A 22,357-nucleotide genomic window follows, 5' to 3' on the forward strand; every position below is an offset into this window, starting at 1 on the left:
CCCTAATACTCTTCCTTTTGCTGCACATGCACAGCTTATCCCTGAGGATGAGGAAAAGAAGGATAAAGCAGGGTGTAGCAGGATGTGGGCCTTCCTTCTGCAAGATCAAAAATATGCTTTCCAAGAAATTCTTACCGACTTGGCCCTAATGAGGCTCTGAGCTTATAGTTCAACTGCCTAAGACAGTGGTCTCATTAAGAAGTGCAGGCTGAAGCCACTCAGAATATTCACAGCCCACCGAACCTTGCGGCCCTCTCACCTTGGTGAGGGCATGGCCAGGGAAACTAGTCAGGACCTTTTAGAACAGAACCCGAGTGGGAGTCCTTGACAGGTTAAGGGCAGGGCTGCCCTTGATTCTACCTTCAAATTCCTCTTAATTGAGAAGGTCCACTTCTTCCATCTCCACTGCTACCATTCCAAGTCCCCCACAACTGTTCCACACTCTGAGTGGACCCTGCTTCCACACTTCCCTGGGAATCTCTTCCCCCAGCACCCAGAATGACCTTGGAAAAATATCAATCAGATCATGTCAACACCTTGCTAAACTCTCCGACTCACACTAAGAATAAAAGCCCAGGCTGGGGGACTGGGGTTTGTAGCTCAGTGGTAGAGCACTTGCCTCCCATGTGTGAGGCACAGGGTTGGATCCTCAGCGTCACATAAAAAATAAATAAATAAAATAAAGGTCTTGTGCCCATCTACAACTGTGTGTGTGTGTGTGTGTGTGTGTGTGTGTGTGTGTGTAAAATCCCAGGCTGGGGTTGTGGCTCAGTGGTAGAGCGTCTGCCTAACATGTGTGAAGCACTTAGTTCGATTCTTAGCACTGCAGGTAAATAAATAAATTAAATAAAGGCCCATTGGCAACTAAAAAATATATTTAAAAAAATAAAATCTCAATTCCCAGACTTTACAGGCTGGTGTGACCAGAGACAAGGCACTAAGAGCATATGCATTCAGTGACTATCCTTGGGGTTAATGACATAAGGCAGCCTCGGTTCAAATCCTGTTTAGCTGCTTATCCTTTGTGTAAGTTTGAGCAGGTTACGTAAACCTCTCTAAGGCTTGGTTTCTTCATTCACAAACTAGCCATATTATAAATACCTGTTCCACAGAGTTGTCGTCAGGAGGCACAGGCATGGTGCCTGTGAAAAGCACTCTATACACCCCCACGAGATTAGCTGATAAGGTGGACCATAACCATGGATAGGATAACTAACTTAAATATCCAGGGTCTACTCTTCAACAATGAGCATCTCATATACACTTCACTGACCAGTCTTGCTAAATACGTCAGAAATGTCCTGGCAGAAGCCAAGCGAACAATTAAGCCAATAAAATCCTTAAACTATGGAATTAATAGCTGGAAAACATCCAGAATACTCTGGTAGGGCTGTCTGAGGTATCACAATTAGAAGGGACATTGAGAAAGCTCTTAGCTTAGGAGGATGCCTATCAACTGCCATCTGCGGTTGTTCTGAATTTTGGATGAGAAAGAATAGAAAAGACGAAACACTGAAGAACTTTCTTACCCTTTGAAGGCCCACTCCTTCTTCAGAGAATGACTTACACCTATAATTTTCCTGATTTAAAATTGCCCAGTCCCTTCAGAGTTGCGGCACCTATGTTGCTCAGGGAAGTCATTCTTTCTTTTTTTTTTAAGGTAACAATTGTTATAAAGGAAATTCTATAAAACCAAACACCTATTGGTCTTTCACTGTCAAGAGCTCCTCATATACCTTTTATTTATATTTATTTTGTGGGGATGGATACCGGGGATTGAACTCAGGGGGCACTCGACCACTGAGCCACATCCCCAGCCCTATTCTGTATTTTATTTAGAGACAGGGTCTCACTGAGATGCTTAGTGCCTTGCAGTGGCTGAGGCTGGCTTTGAACTCGTGATCCTCCTGCCTCAGCCTCCTGAGCTGCTGGGATTATAGGTGTGTGCTATTGTGCCCAGTTCCTCATACACCTTTTAAATACCTGCAGATGGCTTCCCTGTCCCCCAGTGAGCAGGTTCTCCTACAGGTCCTCAACCCTTCCTCACCTCACACAGTTTCTAGATCCTGTCATCCTGGTCCCTTTTTTCTGAGCATGCTGAGCTTGTGACTATCCCTCTTAAAAGGGAACCCCTCAAATAACCCCTATCATCCAGGACTACGTAACAGAGTGAGATATCATCTCCCTCGTTTTGGAGATCATATTTCTATGAATAGAGTAAAAAAAAAAAAGCACATTTATTTCCCTGGAAGACACCCTTAATTGCTTCCTGTCAACTAAACCTTCTCAGGGCTTTTGGCACACACTTATTCTAAGCCACACCCTTATCGACATTTGTCTGCTTGGTCTCACCCACCTCTGAGCGGATCTTTCATGTGTTCCCTATCGATTTCACTTGATTGGCATCTTGCTAGTATTCCAACCTCTCAATCATTTTCAATACGATTCTACCATCCATGAGCGAGTGTATAGTTTTGTATCACGTAAGTATTGAATTATGAGGTCATCCTTAGCCTCATGCTGGTCACTGACAAAGCTGCTGAACAGGGTCCATGTCAACCAGACCTGCCTCCAGGCTCACAGGGACTCATTAACTACCACTCCTTGAGGTCTGGTCACTTCACTGATGTGGCAGATACTCTCTAGGGGAACCCTCCAGTGACTCATGTCCTTGTATAATCCCTTTACCTGGAACATGGAACCTGAGACTTGCTTCTAAGCAACAGCATATGGCAAAGGTGATGGGCTGTCACTCCCTCAATGAAGCTGATTTATTTGAGGCTCCATCTTAGCAGAGTGGAGTAAGAGACTCCCTTGCTGGCCCTGAAGAACCTGTGATATTATGAGACGGTCAGGTGGTCAGGAACTATGGGTGCTCCCTCAAAGAAAGAGGAAGCTCAGTCCTACTCCAGAAGATGAGTTATTCCAAAAACTCAAGGGAACATGGAAATGGATCTCTCCCCAGTCCAGCTTCTGATGGAACCACAGCCCCTCAATTAACCAGGACTTTCAATTTATATGGATGACCTGACCTGGATGACAGTAAAACTCAGATTTTATATAGAAGTCACACCATTTCCATCCTCTGTGGTCTTACAGTTATTGCCATGGTCAACCATCTAACTGCTCATGATATTTGGAAACAGAAATCCTTTAATAGCAGCTGAGTGATCTGAAAAAATTAATCTTTCTTTCAGAGATGCTCCCTTTATATTGGCATTGCAATAGTTCTGGTACTGAGAAAAATCCAAATGGATCAATCTTTCATCAATAAATAATTGATGGAGTGTCTTTAGTTATGCTTCTTTTCTAGATGTGGGACTTAATTCCCCTTTCCCTGAGTGGTGGCTGAACCTGTGACTTATTTCTAAAAAACAGAATATGTTAGAAGTGATAGTGTGTGGCTTCTAAGGCTTGGTCATAAAACAGTATTGTGGCTTTCGTCTTGTTCTCCCTCTTGGATCACTTCCTCTAGAAGCAACCAGATGCCATGTTATGAAGATACTCGAGCAGTTTTTCACACAGTGAGGAACTGAGGCCTCTTGTCAAAAGCCACGTGAATAACTCTGTTGGAAGCAGACCCTCCAGCCCCAGTCAAGCCTTCCAATGACTACAGACCTAGATGATATCTTGACCATGACCTCATGAAAGTTAGTCAGGGTCAACCTGCTAAGCTGTTCCTGAATTCCTTATCCACAGAAACTATGAGATAATAAATGCCTATTATTTTAAATTGCCAAGTTTTAAGGTAATTTGTTATGCAGCAATAGGTTATACTCATACAAATCCAAATACAGCCCTTGTACTTACCTTGTAGTATTGTAAAATTCTTGATGAGCTGACCATGCTTGGAATCCACCAGCTTCATCTCTTCCATAATCACCGATAAGTTGGCCACTTCAGTATCTAACCTTGACCTCATCATATCTTGTTGCATCCTGAGGGAAACAGAATCCAAACGGATATTGGCCAGTGTGTTATTCAAGGAGGTCAAGTCATCCGTGTGTTTGGTTAGGGTATCGGTGCAAGTGGTCCTGACTTCATTCAGATTGCTGGTCAGCGTCCTCAGGTGGTGGGCCGTGTAGCTGATATTACTAATGATGTTCACAATATCTGTCTCAAAGAGCTGGAAGCGTTCCTCCAGTTGGCTGAACTTGATGGCTGTTCTGTTTTCTGCGTCCTTATGTAAGTCCTGAAGGTCTTTCAGGTTCTGCTCGTTGGCTTGTGAGATAGTGGTGATGTTGTCCATCTGACCTGTGAATGAGTTGAGCTGGCTGTTCATATCCTCCAGGGTGTCGTTGTTGGCTTTGGCCAAGGCAGAGTTGTTGGCAGCCAATGTCTGCAGGCTTTGTACTTTCTCCTTCAGCCAATCGGTGTCCTTCTTGGCTTGAAGGAAAACCTGCTGCAGATTTTGGAAGTCATTCTTGATTCGCTGGATAGCTTGGCTCGTGTCATCCACAGACCGCTGCAGATCACTGATGAGGTTCCTCTGCTGCACCTGGGTCAGGTTCAAGTTGTTGAGGTTCATAATGACCACGTTATGAGAATACATTTGATTCTGCAGATTGCCCTGGAGCACGCTGGTATCTTGTTGCAGATTGGTGACATAGCCATTATATGCCTGGAGGGTTTTGTTGACAGTGGTGATAAGGAAAGAATTATTTTCCAAAGTTTCTTTCAGTTGACTCTGCCTGTCCACCAGGGCATCCCCGCTCGCCTGTAGCTTCTCCAGCGTATCTTTGTTCTTGCTGGTTTTTTCTGTAATCTCATGAAGCTGTTGACGAAGATCCAGAATATCTGATCTGAAGGTGGAAAGTTCTGAGTTGGTGCTTAGAGCTTTCTTCCCAGTTTGGTCTCCTGGGAAAAGAAATGTTTGCTTCTTAGACTGGCAGTATGGAGAAGTGTTTGGGCAAGGTCAGTGATCACATTGACACTTAACTAGTATGGATTGTTTTAGAGATAAAATTTATGGTATACACAGACTTCTCTGCATTAGTAAAAATCCACATAAAACTGGGTCCTGGGGAATCAGAATTGGTGTTCAGTACTTCAACCGACAAAGTTGGGTGAATATTTTTCTCAAAGAGAGGAAGAATTGACCAGATTCTAGAACAATGGGCAGGGTATTCTTAGAAGACAATAACCTTTTAAATTTGCCAAAGTATTATTTTTAATTAAGCAAGCCCCAAATCAAGGAACAGAATAGATGGAACTATTTTATTTTTTAAATTAACTTTTATAATTCTATGCAGTTTAAAACTTACTGAGCATTTTATCCAAGAGTCTTTAAAAAAAAGGGTATTTGTGGTTCATTTTAGTTAGGATTGATCTTCAGGTTTAAATTGGCAAATAATAGTTCCAGGTTGGGGGGGGGGGCAGAATTCAACACCAAAATTGGTAATTTTCTCTACTATTGAAAGTCTTTGAATGAAATCAGATAGAAAACTCAACATATAACAACAAAAAAAAAAACCTGAATGTCCATCTGGGAATTTTCTAGAAATGGAATTTTCTAGAAATTTCTAGGAAGTATCATTCTAAAAAGCTGCCATTATTTATATACAGTAGAGTGAGGGGGTGCCACTGGATGGGTCATGCTTTTTGCAGATTACCTAGTTTTTTCAGGTCACTTTCCACTGCAGTGAGCTTGTCGTCATAGGTTTGGCGAGACGTCTCCATGCCACCTGTGACATTGTCCATTTTCTCTACAACTAAGTTTTAGGAAACAATACATTAGTACACATACTCACTCATATTTATATTTTTAATTTCAAGACGAAAGATTCATTACAGAACAAAGGGAACAGAATAGGGGCAAAAGTATAATTGAAATCAAATATGGGGAAAGCTATGATTCTTTTATAAAATAAGTCGCTTATCAAAAAACCAAGTGGAATAGATCATTTGGTTGAAGACTGTACATTCTTAACTATGATGATGATTCTGTAATAGTTTGGAAGCTTCAGAAATTAGAACTAGCTTTTAAAATTTTATATATTAAAGAAGTCTTTGGTCCGTATTATTTCCTATGTTAATTGCTGTTTGACGCAGGCAGAGAACACTAAGGTCATTTAACAAAATCCATCGCTCACCAGCTGCCCTAAAATTCCTGGCAGGTGTGACTTACTTACCTAGGAAGAGATCCATTGGCAAAGAACCCCTAGATCAAGTCTGTATACAAAGTCATCTGAGAAGGAAAAAAATGTCAAGAGGACCTACTGCTTTCATATGGGAGGTACCCTGGAGGCCTGAAAATCTACTTTTCATTAGTGAAAATAAAAATTTGTAGTTTATCAGCCTCCATGTAGATGCCTGAGTAGTATTTTTAAACAATGGTTTACCACGATTTTAGTTTAGTTTTTTTTTTTTTTTTAATTTTCTTGATTGTACAACAGAGAAGGTTAGTGACACAGCATTAAATAAAAGCTTGGTTTTTTAAATCTGTTCTTAGAAGGCAGTCATTCTCTAAAATTATGAATTCAAGTTTGTTTTTACGATGTCTCATAAGAAGATATTTCTTCAGAAGTGATCCCTGTGAGACTCAAACTCCAGCAGGTTACGAGCAAGTCACTCTGTCTCATCCCATCTGTCTGTGCGTCTGTCTATCTGAGATGGGGTCTCACTGTACTGTGCAGGATGGTCCTGAGCTCCTGAGCTCAAGTGACCCTCCTGTCTCAGCCTCCAGGGTACCTGGAACTATGGGTGTGGGCCACCTTGCCCAGCCTTACTGTCCTCAGTCTCGACAAGCTTTCAAAGGTTTTTAAAAGCATAAGTATGTCCCCTATACCAATTGTGAGCTAATTGATGCAGTTTATATTATTCATCAAGGGTTCTACCCACACATGATTGAATGGGTGGCTCCTTTCCCTAAGTTACCATCAGTGTATGTGACCCAAAGTGCACTAGCTCCATGAATCTGGAATGGGTCTCAGGAAGCTCACGGTGCTCACCCTCAAGTATCTACAATTTGGCCATAATAATCCACGAACACTGCCTCCAGTGCTCTCTCTCATGAGCCTTTCAATGTGTTCTTCTCTCTTCTACAATGTTCTTCCGGACTTTTTTCACTATGTTATGTCCCCCTTGCTCCTCAGGCCCCAGCTCAGCACAGCCTTTGGGAAACCTTAGCTGAGCTGCATCTTGCAGAATTCTCCTGGCAAGCAGCCCTTTCCCTATTACAGGACTCCCCATGCCGTATCCTCATGGCTTGCTTACTAGAGCCTTCTGGGCAGGAACATTGCACAGGTGCTCCTTGACTTACAATGGGGTTATATCAGTATACCCACTGCTAGTTGAAAATATTGTAAGTTGAAAATGCACTGAATATCCCTGACCTACTGAGCATCCCAGGTTATCCAAGAGCACACTGAAGGGTGTAAGCTGTTTCCTCGCTGTGATTTCAGCGGACTGGGAGCTACTACTGATCAGCATCACAAGAGCATCTTACTATATATTGCTAGGCCAGAAAAGAGCAAAATTCAAAATTCAAAGTATGTTTCCTAGTGAATGTGTATTGTTTTCACACTATCCTAAGGTCCAAAAACCCTAAGTTGAGCCATCATAACTTAGGGACCATCTTTATTTAGTTTTATTTCTACCGCTTAGCTCAGTGTGTGGCACTTAGTAGGTGTTCAACAACTATATACACGTGATGGCATTTATTTAACTGAGCATCCGCCTGGGGCAGCTGAGACCAATGAATGAACTGGACGAATTATATACAGGTCATGTAAACAAACCAACCAACCCATCCAGGAAAACCTCTGCATTGGCAATGAGTATGACATTTTGTTAAATAATTATTGTTTCTTAAATGACTACTTAGATGCAGACCTTGCGCCTAAGGGTTGGGTGCTGGGCATGCAAACACCAAGTCCCTGGAAACTCGAAAGAACACAATGTATCCTGCGCATTTTAGCAAAACTAACTTTTTGAAACACAACATAGGGAATGTTTACAAGTTTAGGGTTAGTTTTGATTCTCAAATCAAAACAGATGCCTCTGGTCTGTCCTCAAACCACATGCAGGATCTTAAGTCTTGCCTCTTTTCCCTGGAAACCAAATAAACCTCTAAATATGCTGACAGTCATTCATTTTCTACCCTCTCTAATTTTTCTTCCATTTTAGTTTAGAAAAACACAGCACTGTCGTGGACAGACGATTCAGGTTTGCTTGGAATATAAGGAATGAATACTTTCCTTTGGAAAAAAACAAAAATTTAAAAAAGAACCTGTTACCTTTATCTTCTGGGTAGCAAGGAAACTATCCTCCCCACCCCAAGTGCAGGAGTGGGGTGTGTGTGTGTGTGTGTGTGTGTGTGTGTGTGTCTGTGTGTGTCTGTGTGTGTCTGTGTGTGTGTCTGTCTGTGTTTAAAAATAGGATCTTGGTAAAAGCTGCACATTTTAGGGCTGCAATGCTGGAAGATGGCTGGTGCATAAAAATACCAGACTGGTGAGGATCCAGAACTCACACTTGCTGTATGAGCACACAGCCTTTACAGTGGTTTTTACTCAAAATTATTAGCACAAAATCTCAATCAGGAATGTAGAGGCAGAGCCATCCTATCTAACGCTGAAATGACCAGACTACAGATATAGACCTGTTTGCAGATCATGCTTGTAAGAGAAAAATGAACAGGAAGCCACACCCCAGGGTTATCAGCAGTCTGGTTTTTGACAGGGTCTCTTTTTATTGGAAACTATATCTCAATGTGGACTATTTTTCTTCTGAATATTGGTATTTGGGGTATCATACCTGAAGAGTTGCCCCTCCTGAAGTACCCAAAGCATAATTCCCTGGAATAATCTTACAATAATACCTCCCCATAAAAACACCTTGGCACCATCTCTTGGCCGGGGCCATTAACCTCCTCTTTCCTTGTACTGTTTTCACCCACTTTTTAAAGTTCCCCTTCGAGTCTCACCATCCCTTGTGTGAAGCCTTGCTTATAATTTGATTCTAGAGCACACCAACTGAACCTTTATTTGAATAATAATCATTTCAATAGCTTCTATTGTCTCTATAGTATAAATAATAAAAGTTCCCATTCTTTGCAAGGTGCACTGTTAATTCTTACCACTCCTGTTGTACAGATGAAGAAACTGAGGCTCACAGATGTTCCATGACCTGCCCAGAACCACAGATCTTGCATGTGACTAAGTGGGGTACCGGATTAAGAGACCTGATTCCAAAATCCATACTCTTTCTACAACTCCACATTGCTTTTCATTTAGCATTTCTTAATCCTCAATCTGGTTTCCCTTGATTAAAAAAAAAAAATTCCTTGAAAGGAAGAATTGGGTCTTCTTTATATTTTCTTTAAGTCACCATCACCAGGTGTTTATTAAGCACCTGCCATGTTGTGGCACAGTGATAGCCACTGAAGAGTCAAGAGACATGGGACATGGTCCCAGCCCTTGAGGATAAGGAACAAGGATGGAACTTGGAGCTCCTATTTGGTGCTCCGAAGTGTCTAAGAGATAAATATATCCTCTGATGGGTTCCTAAGACTTCCTGATTGCACTCCCCAGGAATTCAATAAAGACATCTCTATTTGAATGCTCTTTCAGGTTTCATTATGGAAATACAGAAAATCTGTCTGCAGGGTGTTATCCTGGGTTCTAAAGAGCTCTACAGTGTGATCTGATGCATATTTTGAAAGCCCCCTTATCCAGTTGTCAATGCTATTCTGGTATAGCTTAGGAGCAAGGCAGACATTCTGTGGCTACTGAGGAAGATTCATATTTCTGTCCTCCTTCTTGGTCCTAATCACCTTAAGAAGGCTGCCTGCTGGGCAGAGCAATGGAGTAGGATTTTCCTTTTCAGAGAATGTTCTGGAGGAAACATGACCCACTAAACTTAAGAGATGGCTCCTGCCAAGAAAGCTCCATGAACTAATGAGAAAAAGCCCAGGTCAGAAGATGTACCAAGCGTAACTGTCCAAGAGCATGTTTTCTGCTAAGTGACCGACATGCCTCATGATCACAGCCACTGTACAGACCCTGTCTTGGTAACTAAGCAATTCTTTGGCTCATTCAGCAAATGCTCTGGGGGGGAAAAACCCCAAAAAACAACAAAACATTATATCCCAACTTGTGGCTATGGGAGTGACAAAAAAGGAGAAGTAAAAAACAATTTTGAGGAAAACAGTGTGGAATTGCCTTTGTTGGCTCTGATAAATAAAAGAGTTTCATTTCTTTTTCATTATGTCCTCCAGAGAAACACCTACTTGCATTTCTTTAACTGAATATTCTTTTTCTTTTCTTTCTTTCTTTCTTCTTCTTTTTTTTTTTTTAGTAACTAGATAATAGTAAATGCTCTATTTTTACTATCTGTACCCTCACATCTCAATTGTGCCATGGCATTAATGTCTTTTTCTTTCTTTTAACAAAGGTCTTCCAGCCACCAAAGGAAGATGCGTGAAGGGAGAATTGGGTCTTATCTTTTTTGCCTCTTTGAGAGGTTGGGTCACCAGAACCTTATCAGCAAGAAAAAGGAATCACTGTCAATGTGAAGAGAAGGTACCTCTGGAAAACATCAGCATTTTAGCTCCTTATGGTCGTGTTTGGAAACCTAAAGTGCATTTTGTATTATCTCATTTTTGACAGCAGCAGCCGAGGAGTGGGGGCATCGAAAGAAGAAAAAGAGGCTCAAGACACCATCTTGCCTCCCCTTCCACTTGCTCCATCCCTTCTCCCTGCATCTGGTGAGATCCCACTCAGAGAAGGCCAAGCTAAAATCTAGGATTTTAGGTTTCAAGGTAGGACTTTGCAGGGCAGCAATTCTTTATATGCAGATTGACTTAGTGTTGCTTGGGTATCAATTGTTTGCTTTTGTAGAAATCAGTCCTAATCTACCATCCACCCCTCCATCCATCCATCCACCTATCCACCCTACGATTAATTCATTCAGTAAGCTTTGCTGGGTACCTGTTGAATACCATGAGGGTAGATGCTGATAGAAGATAAATAAAAGATAGTTTACATACAAACATCTAGTTCAAGTGCTGAGACAGAGAAGCCAGACACACTGGCCGTAATGACGGAACAAACATGAAGCATCCAACTAAGCTTCCAGGGGATTTGGACACGACATGAAGGGCATGAAGGAGTCATTTAGGTGGAGAGCAGGGAAAGGGTGCTCCAGGCACACAGACTAGCACAAGGATAATATCAGAACTGGAAAGATGCCCAGTGGATAAAATGGAGGAAATACCTGCATCTTACCAAACAGAGAGGAATAGAAAAAGCCTCTCTCCTTTGGATCTTTCTGTATAATTCTAAAGATCCTAGCCCTTATGTCCTAGCAGAGGTAAAAATTAAAATATAGTCCATCTTCACCAAACCACTCTGGACTCTTTCAGAAGAGAATATTTATTCTCCTGATATCACAGGATACTGAGCCTTCAAAGGTACTTACTAAATGGCTGTTTTAGCTCAGCTCACTAGGAAAAGCCATGGAGGAGTTAGTAACCAAGCAAAGGTACCTCTGGAAAACATCAGCCAGCATGGAGGACCCAGGACACAGAACACCCTCCTTCCCTTACTAGCCACCCCACCCCCGCTGTCCCCCTGCGCAGCCCTTGTCGTGACTTAATGGCCTTTCTTAATCACTTACTGTGTTTGCTGCTTTGTCTAGAAACGCAAGGCTCTCCCAATTAAATGAACTCATCACAGATGGATAAAATGACCCGGCAATTTTCCACATTTCCATTGCCCAAATTCCACCATCAACACGCTCCATGATGCATGTTATTTTCCGTGGATGTTTCCTTGGGGGAAGGACTAACAGGCCCTAACTATACTCAGGACTTTTAGCACGTTTTGCCATTCTAGCGGCTGGAGCTGTATTAAATGTAGTGGCAAAGGACAGAAGGACATTATAGTCACTCTACTGTGACCAACAATAGCACAGGGGGTTTCTATGACATCGTCTTTGTTCAGCTCTACCACCTTGAAAGTGGCATCCCAGTTACCATTTTGCAGCTATGAAATCAGATTCTCTGGGAGGTGATGATTCATACCCAGGTTCCACAGCCATGGAGAGGACTTAGCGTGATGCTGGCGCACAGAAAGCACCCACTGAACTTTCATTACTGTATTAAAACCGGCAGGATCAAGTCTTGAACTTGAATGTCAAGATCCAAAGCCCATTCTCATTCTAATATGCTGTGTCTCCTCAGGACACCTGAATACTGGGGAAGCCTGAGAGAGGGGGTATGAAGGAATTCACTTTGAATCCTTCTCCTCCAAGGTCAAGTTCAGGGGCTAAACAACAAGGAGGAAACATGTGGAAGTTCTTCTCTGTGGGAAGGCAGCCATAGTTGCTGCTGAAAGAAGGGTTTGCAGATCAACAGAACGACGTCTACCTCCATACTGCAACCAACCAGATGGACATATCTATCTCACGTGACATTGACAGCAATGTGTTCATGCTGGTTTTTTTTTTTTTGTACTGAGGATTGAACCCAGCGGCACTTTACCACCGAGCCACACCCCAGCCCTTTTTATATTTCATTTAGAGACAGGGTCTCTGAAGAGAGGCTGGCTTTGAACTTGTGCTCCTTCTGCCTCAGCCTCCCAAGCCGCTGGGATTACAGGCATGCACCACCAAGCCTGGCACATCCATGCTGTTTTCTATAAAAGGATTTGTGTAGTTTGTGACTCTGAACCCTGATGCCTACCTGTGCTCTACTTTTTTCTGCAAGTCTGGAGGATGCAGGCAAAAATCTCCTCTTTACTTTAAACTAGCCAAGTGTATGTAGGCCTAATGTTTTATGGAGTTGAGGTGGCAGTACCATTTCGGTTTTCACTTTTACAATAATTTTATGAAACTGTACAAACAAAAGAAACCTCAGTGAATGTGCTGAAGAGAAAGAAGAAAATTTCTTGGCCAGTCCCTGGGTGACTAAGCTTCTTTGGAGATCTTGTGTTTTGCTTCTTTTTTTTTTCAATAGAGTGTCCCTGTGGGCTGACTCCAGTTTCCACTGAGCCTCTTAGAGATAAGGTGGGGGGAGGGGAGGCGGAGGGGATAGCTAAAGATACGTAGATAAAAGCAACAAAGAGGAAAAAACATCGTTATAACTCAAAGAGGATTATTATCATTATTGAAGAGGGTCAAAAGAAATTATCTTCTCCCTTGTAGGTCCCATAGCTACAAGAAGCTTAGGACACACAGAAGGAGCTCAGGAGGTCCTTAAGTTTTATCCTTGAAATGCATAAATGTGATACAGTTGGACTTCTGTACCTGTGGGTTCCACATCCCTGAATTCAACCAACTCTGGATTGAAACTATTTGGAGAAAAACTGCATTTATATTAAACATGTACAGACTTTTTTCTTGTTATTATCCCCTAAACAATTCAGTGCAACAACTTTTCAGCATCTACATCATGTTAGGTATTGTAAGTCATTTAAACCGGGTGCGGTGGCGCATGCCTGTAATCGTAGAGGCTGGGGAGGCTGAGGCAGTTGCGAGTTCAAAGCCAGCCTCAGCAACAGGGAGGTACTAAGCAACTCTGTAAGACCCTGTCTCTAAATAAAATACAAAATAGGGCTGAGGATGTGGCTCAGGGGTCGAGTGCCCCTGAGTTCCATTCCCGGTACCATCCCGAGAGATTTAAAGGCTATGTGACAATGGGTATAGGTTATATGCAAATACTATGCCATGTGTACAAGGGACTTTAGCATCCACAGACTCAGATATTCTCATGGATCCTAGATCCAATCCACAGTGGTTCCTGAAGGGCTACCGTACTTCATACTTGCAAAGATGAGCTTTTTTCATGCTTAAATTAATGAAGGGAAACTTGCTATTCAGAAGGAAAAAGGAAAGGCTACTTACCTTTATATCCCAAAATGGCTACTGTGATGGTTAGCAAGGCACATAAAATGTATAATAATATGATAGAAAACTTCAGCGCCCAGTTATTTTTACATTTGGTACATTGGGTTCCTTCCTGAATACCTGTAAGAGAAGTCAAATTTTAATAATGGTAGACAGAAATATATTTTGAAACAGTATCACTTTGCATTTTGGTTCAAATACTGTGACTAAGAATGACATTTATATATGCTTCGCTATAATAAGAAAAGTACTGGGAAATTAAACTGCTATGCAATACAAGGACTTTGCACACTGCATTGTGTCGTTATTGTTGTATTTTAATATGACTTTAAAACATCTTTGTTTCCCAGAAGAGTTTCAAAACAAATTCCATTATAATTTCAATAAAGATCCCTGTGTGACAGAAGGTTTTAAACACCCAAATCTTCATTTTAGACATTATTGAACCTATAGCAATTCAACCATAACCAATCCACCAAACCAAAAACATCTGCCTTATCCCCTGGTGTTTGTTTTAATATTGTGCTGGGGCTGGTTCCCACTGGCTTATGAGAGCCAATTTGTAGAATTTTGGTTGTTAAACTGATGGCAGCACAAAATCAACCCCAGAGGAAGTATTTACACCATGGAAATGGGTGCAAACACTGCAAGTTAGCATACCCCCTTACCCTTAAAAAAAACTGGTTTACTAACATGCCATTTGTTGTAATGTACAATTAAATGCTCAATATAAACCACTTTTTGTACATTACATGCATACAAACAGATTCTGACCCTTCTCTCAGTTATCACAGTCATCTGAATAACGATACGGAAGAAAAATAAAAACCAGACATTTTTTTATGAGAGCAGGTAAACTTTTACTGCTGACAGTTCAACTTTCTGAAAAACAGTACAGTCTAAGTGGTAAACCAGCATCCTTGCTGCAAGTGATTCCAGCAACTAACCCATAAAAGGGGAACTTTCCCTCTGATTGATTGGAAACACAGAAGACAGAGACTGAGCACATTGTAATGTGAAAATCACATTGTATGGGGGATCACAGCATCAGTAGATTCCTTGTTTTCCTGTCCTGTTTCCCTGTGTGTGTCTTACAATAGCGTCCCCCAGGAGCAACAGCATATAAAGGACTACTGATCTCTTATAATTGTGCTCATAATTTTTGATGGGTAAGTCATGAGGATTAAACCATAGTTGAGGTTCCTCTCCTTTGGTTTGTGACTTTACACCGAGTGCCCCTCTTCCGTGAAAAGAGTTCTTCAGCTGTGTTTAATGCAAAATGATGATGGAAACAGCATAGAACAATGACTCGAACTTAGCTCTCAGAGTTCAGCCAATCCCTCTGGTGTTCGGGGCGACAGACACAAGGGGAGGGGTACAATCTGTTTCACGACTTAACAGCAGTGCTAACTCAAACTTTGGGGTGCATCGGAATCACATTATCTCACTTGTTAAAACACAGCACTTCTGATTCAGGTGATGTAAAAGGGGCCCGAGAACGTGGATATCTAACAATGCTCAGGTGGTACCAATGCTGCGATTCTAGGGACCACACTTTAGAATGGGTGTCTCAAACTTTAAATGGCTTCACATATTATGTTGTTGAAATGCAGATTCCAGTTCAGTAGGTCTGAGCTGGGAAATAAGACTCTGCATTTCTAACAAGGTTCAGGTGATGCCTGGTCTAATGACCACATTTTTTTAAAAAAATATTTTTATTAGTTATTGATGGACCTTTATTTATTTAATTGCTTATATTCTTATACTGAGAATCAAACCCAGTGCCTCACGCATGCTCTACCACTGAGCCACAACTCCAGCTCCTCCCATTTTGAGGAGCAAAAATCCATTTCAGATGATGATCATGGTGGATCAACCATTGGTTAGTCAATTTCTTATGAGGGGGGGAATCCAGGGGATTGAACTCAGGGGACTCGGACACTGAACCACACCCCTGGCCCTATTTTGTATTTTATTTAGAGACAGGGTCTGAGTTGCTTAGCGCCTTGCTTTTGCTAAGGCTGTATTTGAACTTGCGATCTCCTGCCTCAGCCTCCAGAGCCCCTGGGATCATAGCTGTGTGTCACTGCACCTGATTGATTAGTCAATTTCTTCAAGGTGAAGCCATAAAATCAGACTCATTCATTAAACAGACCTAGAAGTCTTCTTCATGTTACAATTTCCCCATATTTTGACTCTTTTTCCTTTTCAACCTACATTTCTCTAATAGCCAACTGCATATCTGATGACCTCAGTACTAGCTCTGCTAAAACAGATCTCCAGCTTACACCCAACTTAAGTACTACTATCATTTCAATCTCTCAGGTGATTGTATGCAAAGGCACTGTGACTTCTTTGGTATTTATTCTCTGATTCAGTCATCAGGTCCTGTGGAAAATTTTATTTTTAAAATATTTTTTATCTGTGCATTGTATATACTAGTGGGATTCATGATGCCATATTGGCATGTGTCCATCATTCCTGTGGGATATTTTTATCACAGTTATCATCTACAGTTTCCTGATGTTCATTGGCTTCCATTATGGTTTGGATATGAGGTGTCCCCCAAAAGCTCGTGTGTGAAACAATGCAAGAGAGCTGAGGTGAAAGATTGTGAGCCTTAATCTAATCAGTATATTAATCCACTGGAAAGGATTAACTGGGAGGTAACTGAAGGCAGATAGGGTGTGGTTGGATGAGGTAGGTCACTGTGGACATGCCCTTAGGGTTCATATTTTGTCCTTAATGAGCAGAGAAACCTCTCCTCCCCACCTCCCACCTCTCTCTCTCTCTCTCTCACACACCTTTTTTTTCCCTCTCTCTCTGTGATTCTTGGTGACCATATCTTGACCTGCTTTCCTCCACCATGCTCTTCTGCCATGATGTCCTGCCTCTTCTTGGGCCCAGAGCAATAGAGTTGGCCATCTATAGACTGAGACCTCTGAAACTGAGTCCCCAAATAAACATTTCCTCCTCTAATTATTCTTGTCAGGTCTTTCGGTCACAATGGTGAAAGAGCTGAGTAAAGCACCAGGTTCTTTACACAATAGCATCTTTAATCTGTAAAGTAACCCTACAAGGTGGCACAGTATTGAGGGCTGAAATGACACCCTACACATGTCCAAGCCTTGATTCCAACCAGTGGCAGACTCCAAACACCATGATCACTGCACCAGGCCACGGTGCCTATCTCCAGTGATCCTCTCCATTCCATTGCCATCATCCAAATGTAAGAAATCTTACTCTCAAGTGGAAGCTTCCTCTTCCATTTCTACTGGAATCCAGCCTCACCCTGCTCTAAAATACTGCTGTCCTCATGACATTTACCAAAAAAGAAACAAAACAAAACAAAACAAAAAAACCCCAAAAAGCCAGCTTTCAATGGCTGGCCCTTGACTAAAGGATGAAAACACACACACACACACACACACACACACTCCAGCTCTTATACTCCCTTTAATTCTGGTGCTTTAAAATGACAAAAAAGACCTCTTACATCCCATAAGAATGAAACCATCTGGAATTGGAAGTAGAGGAAGAATAGGTAGATTTCCACAAATGTGCCTCCTTCCATGTTGAGAAAGAATAAATTTGTTTTGGTGGTAACTGTAACACAGAAGGATGACGAACGCAGGGACAATGGACCAACCTCTTGTAGGAAGACTGAATAACACTTTCATGATTGACAGGACTTTCATTCTTTTTGTAGTTTAGGACCATGGTGGGTGACATCTCAGAAGATTTGGTCATTGTAGGAGATTGTGGTAGATAATGGAATCTGAGGGCCAGAAGACAGTGTAGAGGTCATCTGGCCCAAGCATCATCACCGTGGAACTGATGGGAACAATGAGGACCAGTGAGGTGAAGCAGGATCAGGAGCCCCGTGTCCTGACTCCGACACAGGAATTCGTTCCTCCGTCCTTCCCTGTGTGCACTGGGTGGCCACTGGGCATCTCGTGCATGTGGCACCCATGCAGCTCTGCTCCAGAGAGCCGTCACTGGTGCACATTCCTGAGAGCAGGGGCACTTCCTCACAGTGTGCACTTCTACCTCTGACTGCCTCAGATCAATCAATATCAGATGCCAGCGCCTGGTCTCACTTTCCACTTGACACACTTTCTCTGGCTTGTTTTTTTTCTCCCCCGGAGACTTATTTTTAATAAGAACTCTTGTTTTATCTTTCCTTCTCTGCCCTCCCCTGGGAGGACATCTGGCCAAACATACAGATGCCTACTACAAAGAGACCCTGCTGGCTCCCGGAGCTGGGGGACCCCCTCCCCCTTGAACCTAGATGGTCACAAAAAACATTCGTGAGAGATATCCTCCTGTTACCAGCCTTTGTAGTGTTTGTTTTCTTAGCATTACTTTCCAGAGACTGGGGACTTTGTTCCCATGGGGGTGACGGGGGGTGGGGGGAGGCCAGAAGATGGATCTGCACAGTGCTGCAGATAAGAGACTCCAGTTCAGGAAGCAAAGCAATGCTGCCTCTTACCACCACCGAGAGAGAGATCCAGCTTTTCAAAAGACCTGGCCCAAACAGCACATCTGTGATGCAGAGAGCCACAGGCAGAGAGGTTCCAGGGGGGGAACATGTCTTTTACTGGTTTTCCCTCTTGAACTATCTCCCATTCGGTTCCATTCTTGGCTTGGGCTCTGAATGTGTTTTCCAGTACCCACATCTTTGTTATTCATAAACCTTTGGGGGCCCAGTGAAGCCCAAATCACTCTGGTTAGCTCCTGGAATATTCCACGGAAGTTCAGAATAGGCTGACAATTTGGTCTCCAGTGTCCAAACTCCAAGTTCCCCTGTGTTGCCCTGTTTCCAATAACACATGTTTCAAGTAAAAAGTGTGGGGGTGGGGTGGGGCCCCCATGAGAGGGCGGTTAGCTGGTTGCAGAGAATAACTGAAACGCTCCAGGAATGACAGTGCAAAGGGCCAGAAGAATTCACCAGCAAAGAGAATTCCTTTCTGCTGTGGTTCTCCATAAAGAGCCCTCCCAAGTGCTGTGGTCCAGGCTTCAAGCCAGTCTGTTTTTCCAATCTTTTGAGAGAGAGAGAGAGAAAGAGAGAGAGAGAGATAGTCCCCCTCACTATCTCATTTTCCTGCCATGTATATTGCTGAAGATGGATTCATCTAAATAAGTTTAATGAGCTCTCGCCTATGGAAATGGATCCATCCCTTCCTCAGTACCTGGAGGCTAGCACTGTGGATCATAGTAGATCACTTCTCGGCTGGGCTGTCTTGGTTATCTTAAGTGTCTGTAGCTCAGTGGTGTTGCTACAAAGATCATGTTACCAAAGAGAAGCTTCAAAAAGCTTGTCGATTGCAAAATGCACAAGACCACAAGTTTTGATCTGAGGTTGGAAGTGACCTTTTCATGTGGTTTTTTTATACTTATTAATCTACTGCCTGGTGGCATATATTCCCATAAACCCAAAAAGAATGATTTGGCTCTAACAGTAAAACTGATGATTCAAATAATTCCTATATGTAATTTAAATGCCCTCCAAGGTAACAAAACAATCAGAGTTAAATCCTGGGTGAATGTTATGCAATATTGCTAGAACAAAAGTTAAATTCAAACCCACAAATAATTAGCTTTCCCTTATTATAAAAGCTATTTACTGCACAGATTTAGTGAATACAAACTTTTTAATAATATTATTATTATTATTATTATTATTATTAGCGAGTAATTTAGTTTCCCAAATACAAATCTCAGCTCTAGACACCTTATTATGCCAAGTTTCCTAAACGACGTGGAGAATCACAAAAATGGGAAGCAGGACAAGAACTGGCAATGAAACCACTTTCTGTATAAAATGGGAAGCCTCACAGCAGCTCTGTGTTCATAATGGTGGACTCACACCAGAAAACTTATTTAGAAGAAAGTTTTATGTGAATACAAAGTCTTCAGCATTTATCCTGAACATTCTGCATGCTAACCAAGGCTGTTTTTATTTTTTCATTAAAATTTTTTTCACATATATAAAAATAAGAGACATTCCATTCTGGTTTGGTTTTAATGTTTTTTTTTTAAAAAAGAATATGTATTATTTGTTTCAAATTTGTAATTTATATCCTGTCTCTACTGAAAAAGAACTGTAGGCAAAAACCAGATGTAATGGTCTCAGAATATATAGTGTCTGCTAGAATGTACAGAGTCTCAAAAGAATGCCATTATTTTCTCTTTGTGGTTTTTAAGCATCAGAATCCTTTACCATATGAGCTGTCCACAAGAGTTTTCGATGCAGAGCAGAGGAGTCCTCCCTGGCTGGGGAGGTCAACCAGCATACCTCTTACATTTGTCCCTCCTAGCTGGCTCCGCCCTCTTGGCTGTATTCCTGGTCACTTCATTCTAGGGGCACAGAGTGAACTGTCAACAATCCTGACAATATATTTCAGCAGGCCTGACAACTTCATTATCTGGCACTACCATACAATGTCCTTCTGTGATTAAGCACTGAATCTTTTCATTAAAAGAACTCATGAAAATTCAGCTCCAGCTTGGCCGTTGGCGTCTCCTGAATAATTGAGACAGACACTGACAGTGTGCAGGTATTTGGAGGGAGGCCATGAGACATTTCTTGAGTGGGTGAAAGTTTGCTATGGATGTGCTCACAAAAGGGAATTGCTGAGGATGGTGCCATTGCTGAGGACCTATGAGGGCCAGATGGCCCCTTCTTGCTACCAGTAATGCTTCTACTAACTCGGCAGAGCAGGATTCTGACCCTATTTTCTTCATTTTAGGGAAGTAGAGGGTCAAAGAGGTTGGGTTCCCAAGCCAGTGAGTGGTTGAGCTGGGAGTTGAACACAGATCCCTTACATCTTGCTTCTCCAAGCTTATTGACCTTCAGAAGTGAAAAACCAAGGACAGCTAGATGAAAGATCCTGCCTAGATAAACTGTAGACAGCTAATGGGTTAGACTTACACTAGAAGTATCCTGTCAAAATAACAACATGGGCGCAAACCACCTTTCCCACATTGACAGATAACCTTTCTCAGAAATGAGCAGTAAAATTTGGACTCCAGTTTATGATTACAGGCCTGAGGTTTCTGCAGATTGCCATTTCTCTTACTAACTGCGGTGACATAACTAAGCTCATTATTCCATAAGAGGTCAGGATTGGCTAGCTCAGGAAGTCTTGCTGGCCCTCAGGGAAATAGCACTCAGAGGCAATGGGATTTTTGGAATAGGATGGACTGGGAAGGAAGAGAGCTTTATAATTTCAAGGCAAACTATTAGACATGCAGAGGCCTCCATCAATTTAAGCTGGAAACGAAAAGATGTTGGTTGCTCCTTTCATATTTTCTTATAAATTTCTGCTACACTGAAATGAGAACCTCAAAGTCACCAATGGCTCAATCATCTATGGACCTGCATGACTGTTGGTGGATCAAACTTGCAGGAATTGGGCAAGAGAAGTTAGCAAAAAGGAAGGAGGTGAAAGGAGAGCTCATTAAATGCTGATAGAAATTAATTTATCTCTAGGGCTGGGGTTGTGGCTCAGTGGTAGAGCGTTTGCCTCTCACGTGTGAGGTACTGGGTTCCATCCTCAGCACCACATAAAAACCAATAAAAATAAAAATATTGTTTTTAACTACAACTAAAACAATATTTAAAAACAGAAAGAAATTAGTTTATCTCTAGTCTCTCGACCCCTCCCCCAAATGTGGAGTATATTGGGAAAAAAATTTCTCCCACAAATGCCAGTATGGTTCCCTGGTTCTGCAATCCACAGTAAGTCTCTACCATTTTAATAGTCTGTCTACGCCTTAAAGAAGATTCCAAGATGCTTACCAGCTGGTGTTCTGACTGGCAAGTGCTAGCTTTAGGACAAATGTTTCCCAACTCTCAAGCAGAGTTCTCTAGACCCCCAGACCCTGCTCACCTCACCATGCTCCTTTCTTGCTACATGCCGTTTATTCATTTATATGAATATAAAAATTGGGGCACCAACTATTGTCCCAGGCACCAGGGATGATGAAGAGCTGTTTCTTTCCTCTGAGCCTTGAGAGTTGCTCTTGAAATACCCTCTTCTCTTGATAAGCAACTTCCTTCCAACCTGCAAATCCCTCCTCAGAGAATCCTTTCCTAATTCACCTTGCACCCAGCCCAGCTGTACCTGAATCCCTCAGCATATGTGTAGACTGCATGGCACACATCCACACTCAAAATTTAGGTGTTTTTCAGGTCATTTAAATACCTTCTTCAGGATACCACTGCCCATAGGTCTAGGAATTTAAATTTTTTGCAGTATTGCTTTTGCATTTGCCCCAACAGACCAGTAGTCACTGGGACTCTGAACATCATGTGGTTTAATCCATACGTGACTGGAGTGTGAATTCTGGTAGTAGAAAAAGAGGGATCCATAGTTCCCTGCCCTCTGTCAATCATTTCTCCTTCCCAGGAATAGGAACCAGCTCTCAGGTGCAGGGGATTTCACAATCTTTTCTGCCATCTTTGTGCCAGACTTTTAGGCGAGGAATGACGTACGAATCTCACTGT

At 42.1% G+C, this 22,357-nt stretch overlaps 1 protein-coding gene across 1 annotated transcript in view; it reads right to left on the minus strand.

Annotated features, from left to right (window-relative positions):
- The window catches only part of Colec12 (collectin subfamily member 12), a 181,168-nt gene that overhangs the window by 24,124 nt on the left and 134,687 nt on the right, over nt 1-22,357 (minus strand). Inside the window, exons 3-5 of the mRNA XM_005329023.4 lie at nt 13,843-13,965; nt 5,613-5,711; nt 3,811-4,857 (exon numbers count right to left, since the gene is read on the minus strand). Of these exons, the coding sequence (XP_005329080.2) occupies nt 3,811-4,857; nt 5,613-5,711; nt 13,843-13,965 (1,269 nt within the window). The remainder of the gene's footprint in view (nt 1-3,810; nt 4,858-5,612; nt 5,712-13,842; nt 13,966-22,357) is intronic.

Source organism: Ictidomys tridecemlineatus, chromosome 13, assembly GCF_052094955.1.
Source record: "Ictidomys tridecemlineatus isolate mIctTri1 chromosome 13, mIctTri1.hap1, whole genome shotgun sequence".
In the NCBI taxonomy this organism is placed as follows: Eukaryota; Metazoa; Chordata; class Mammalia; order Rodentia; family Sciuridae; genus Ictidomys; species Ictidomys tridecemlineatus.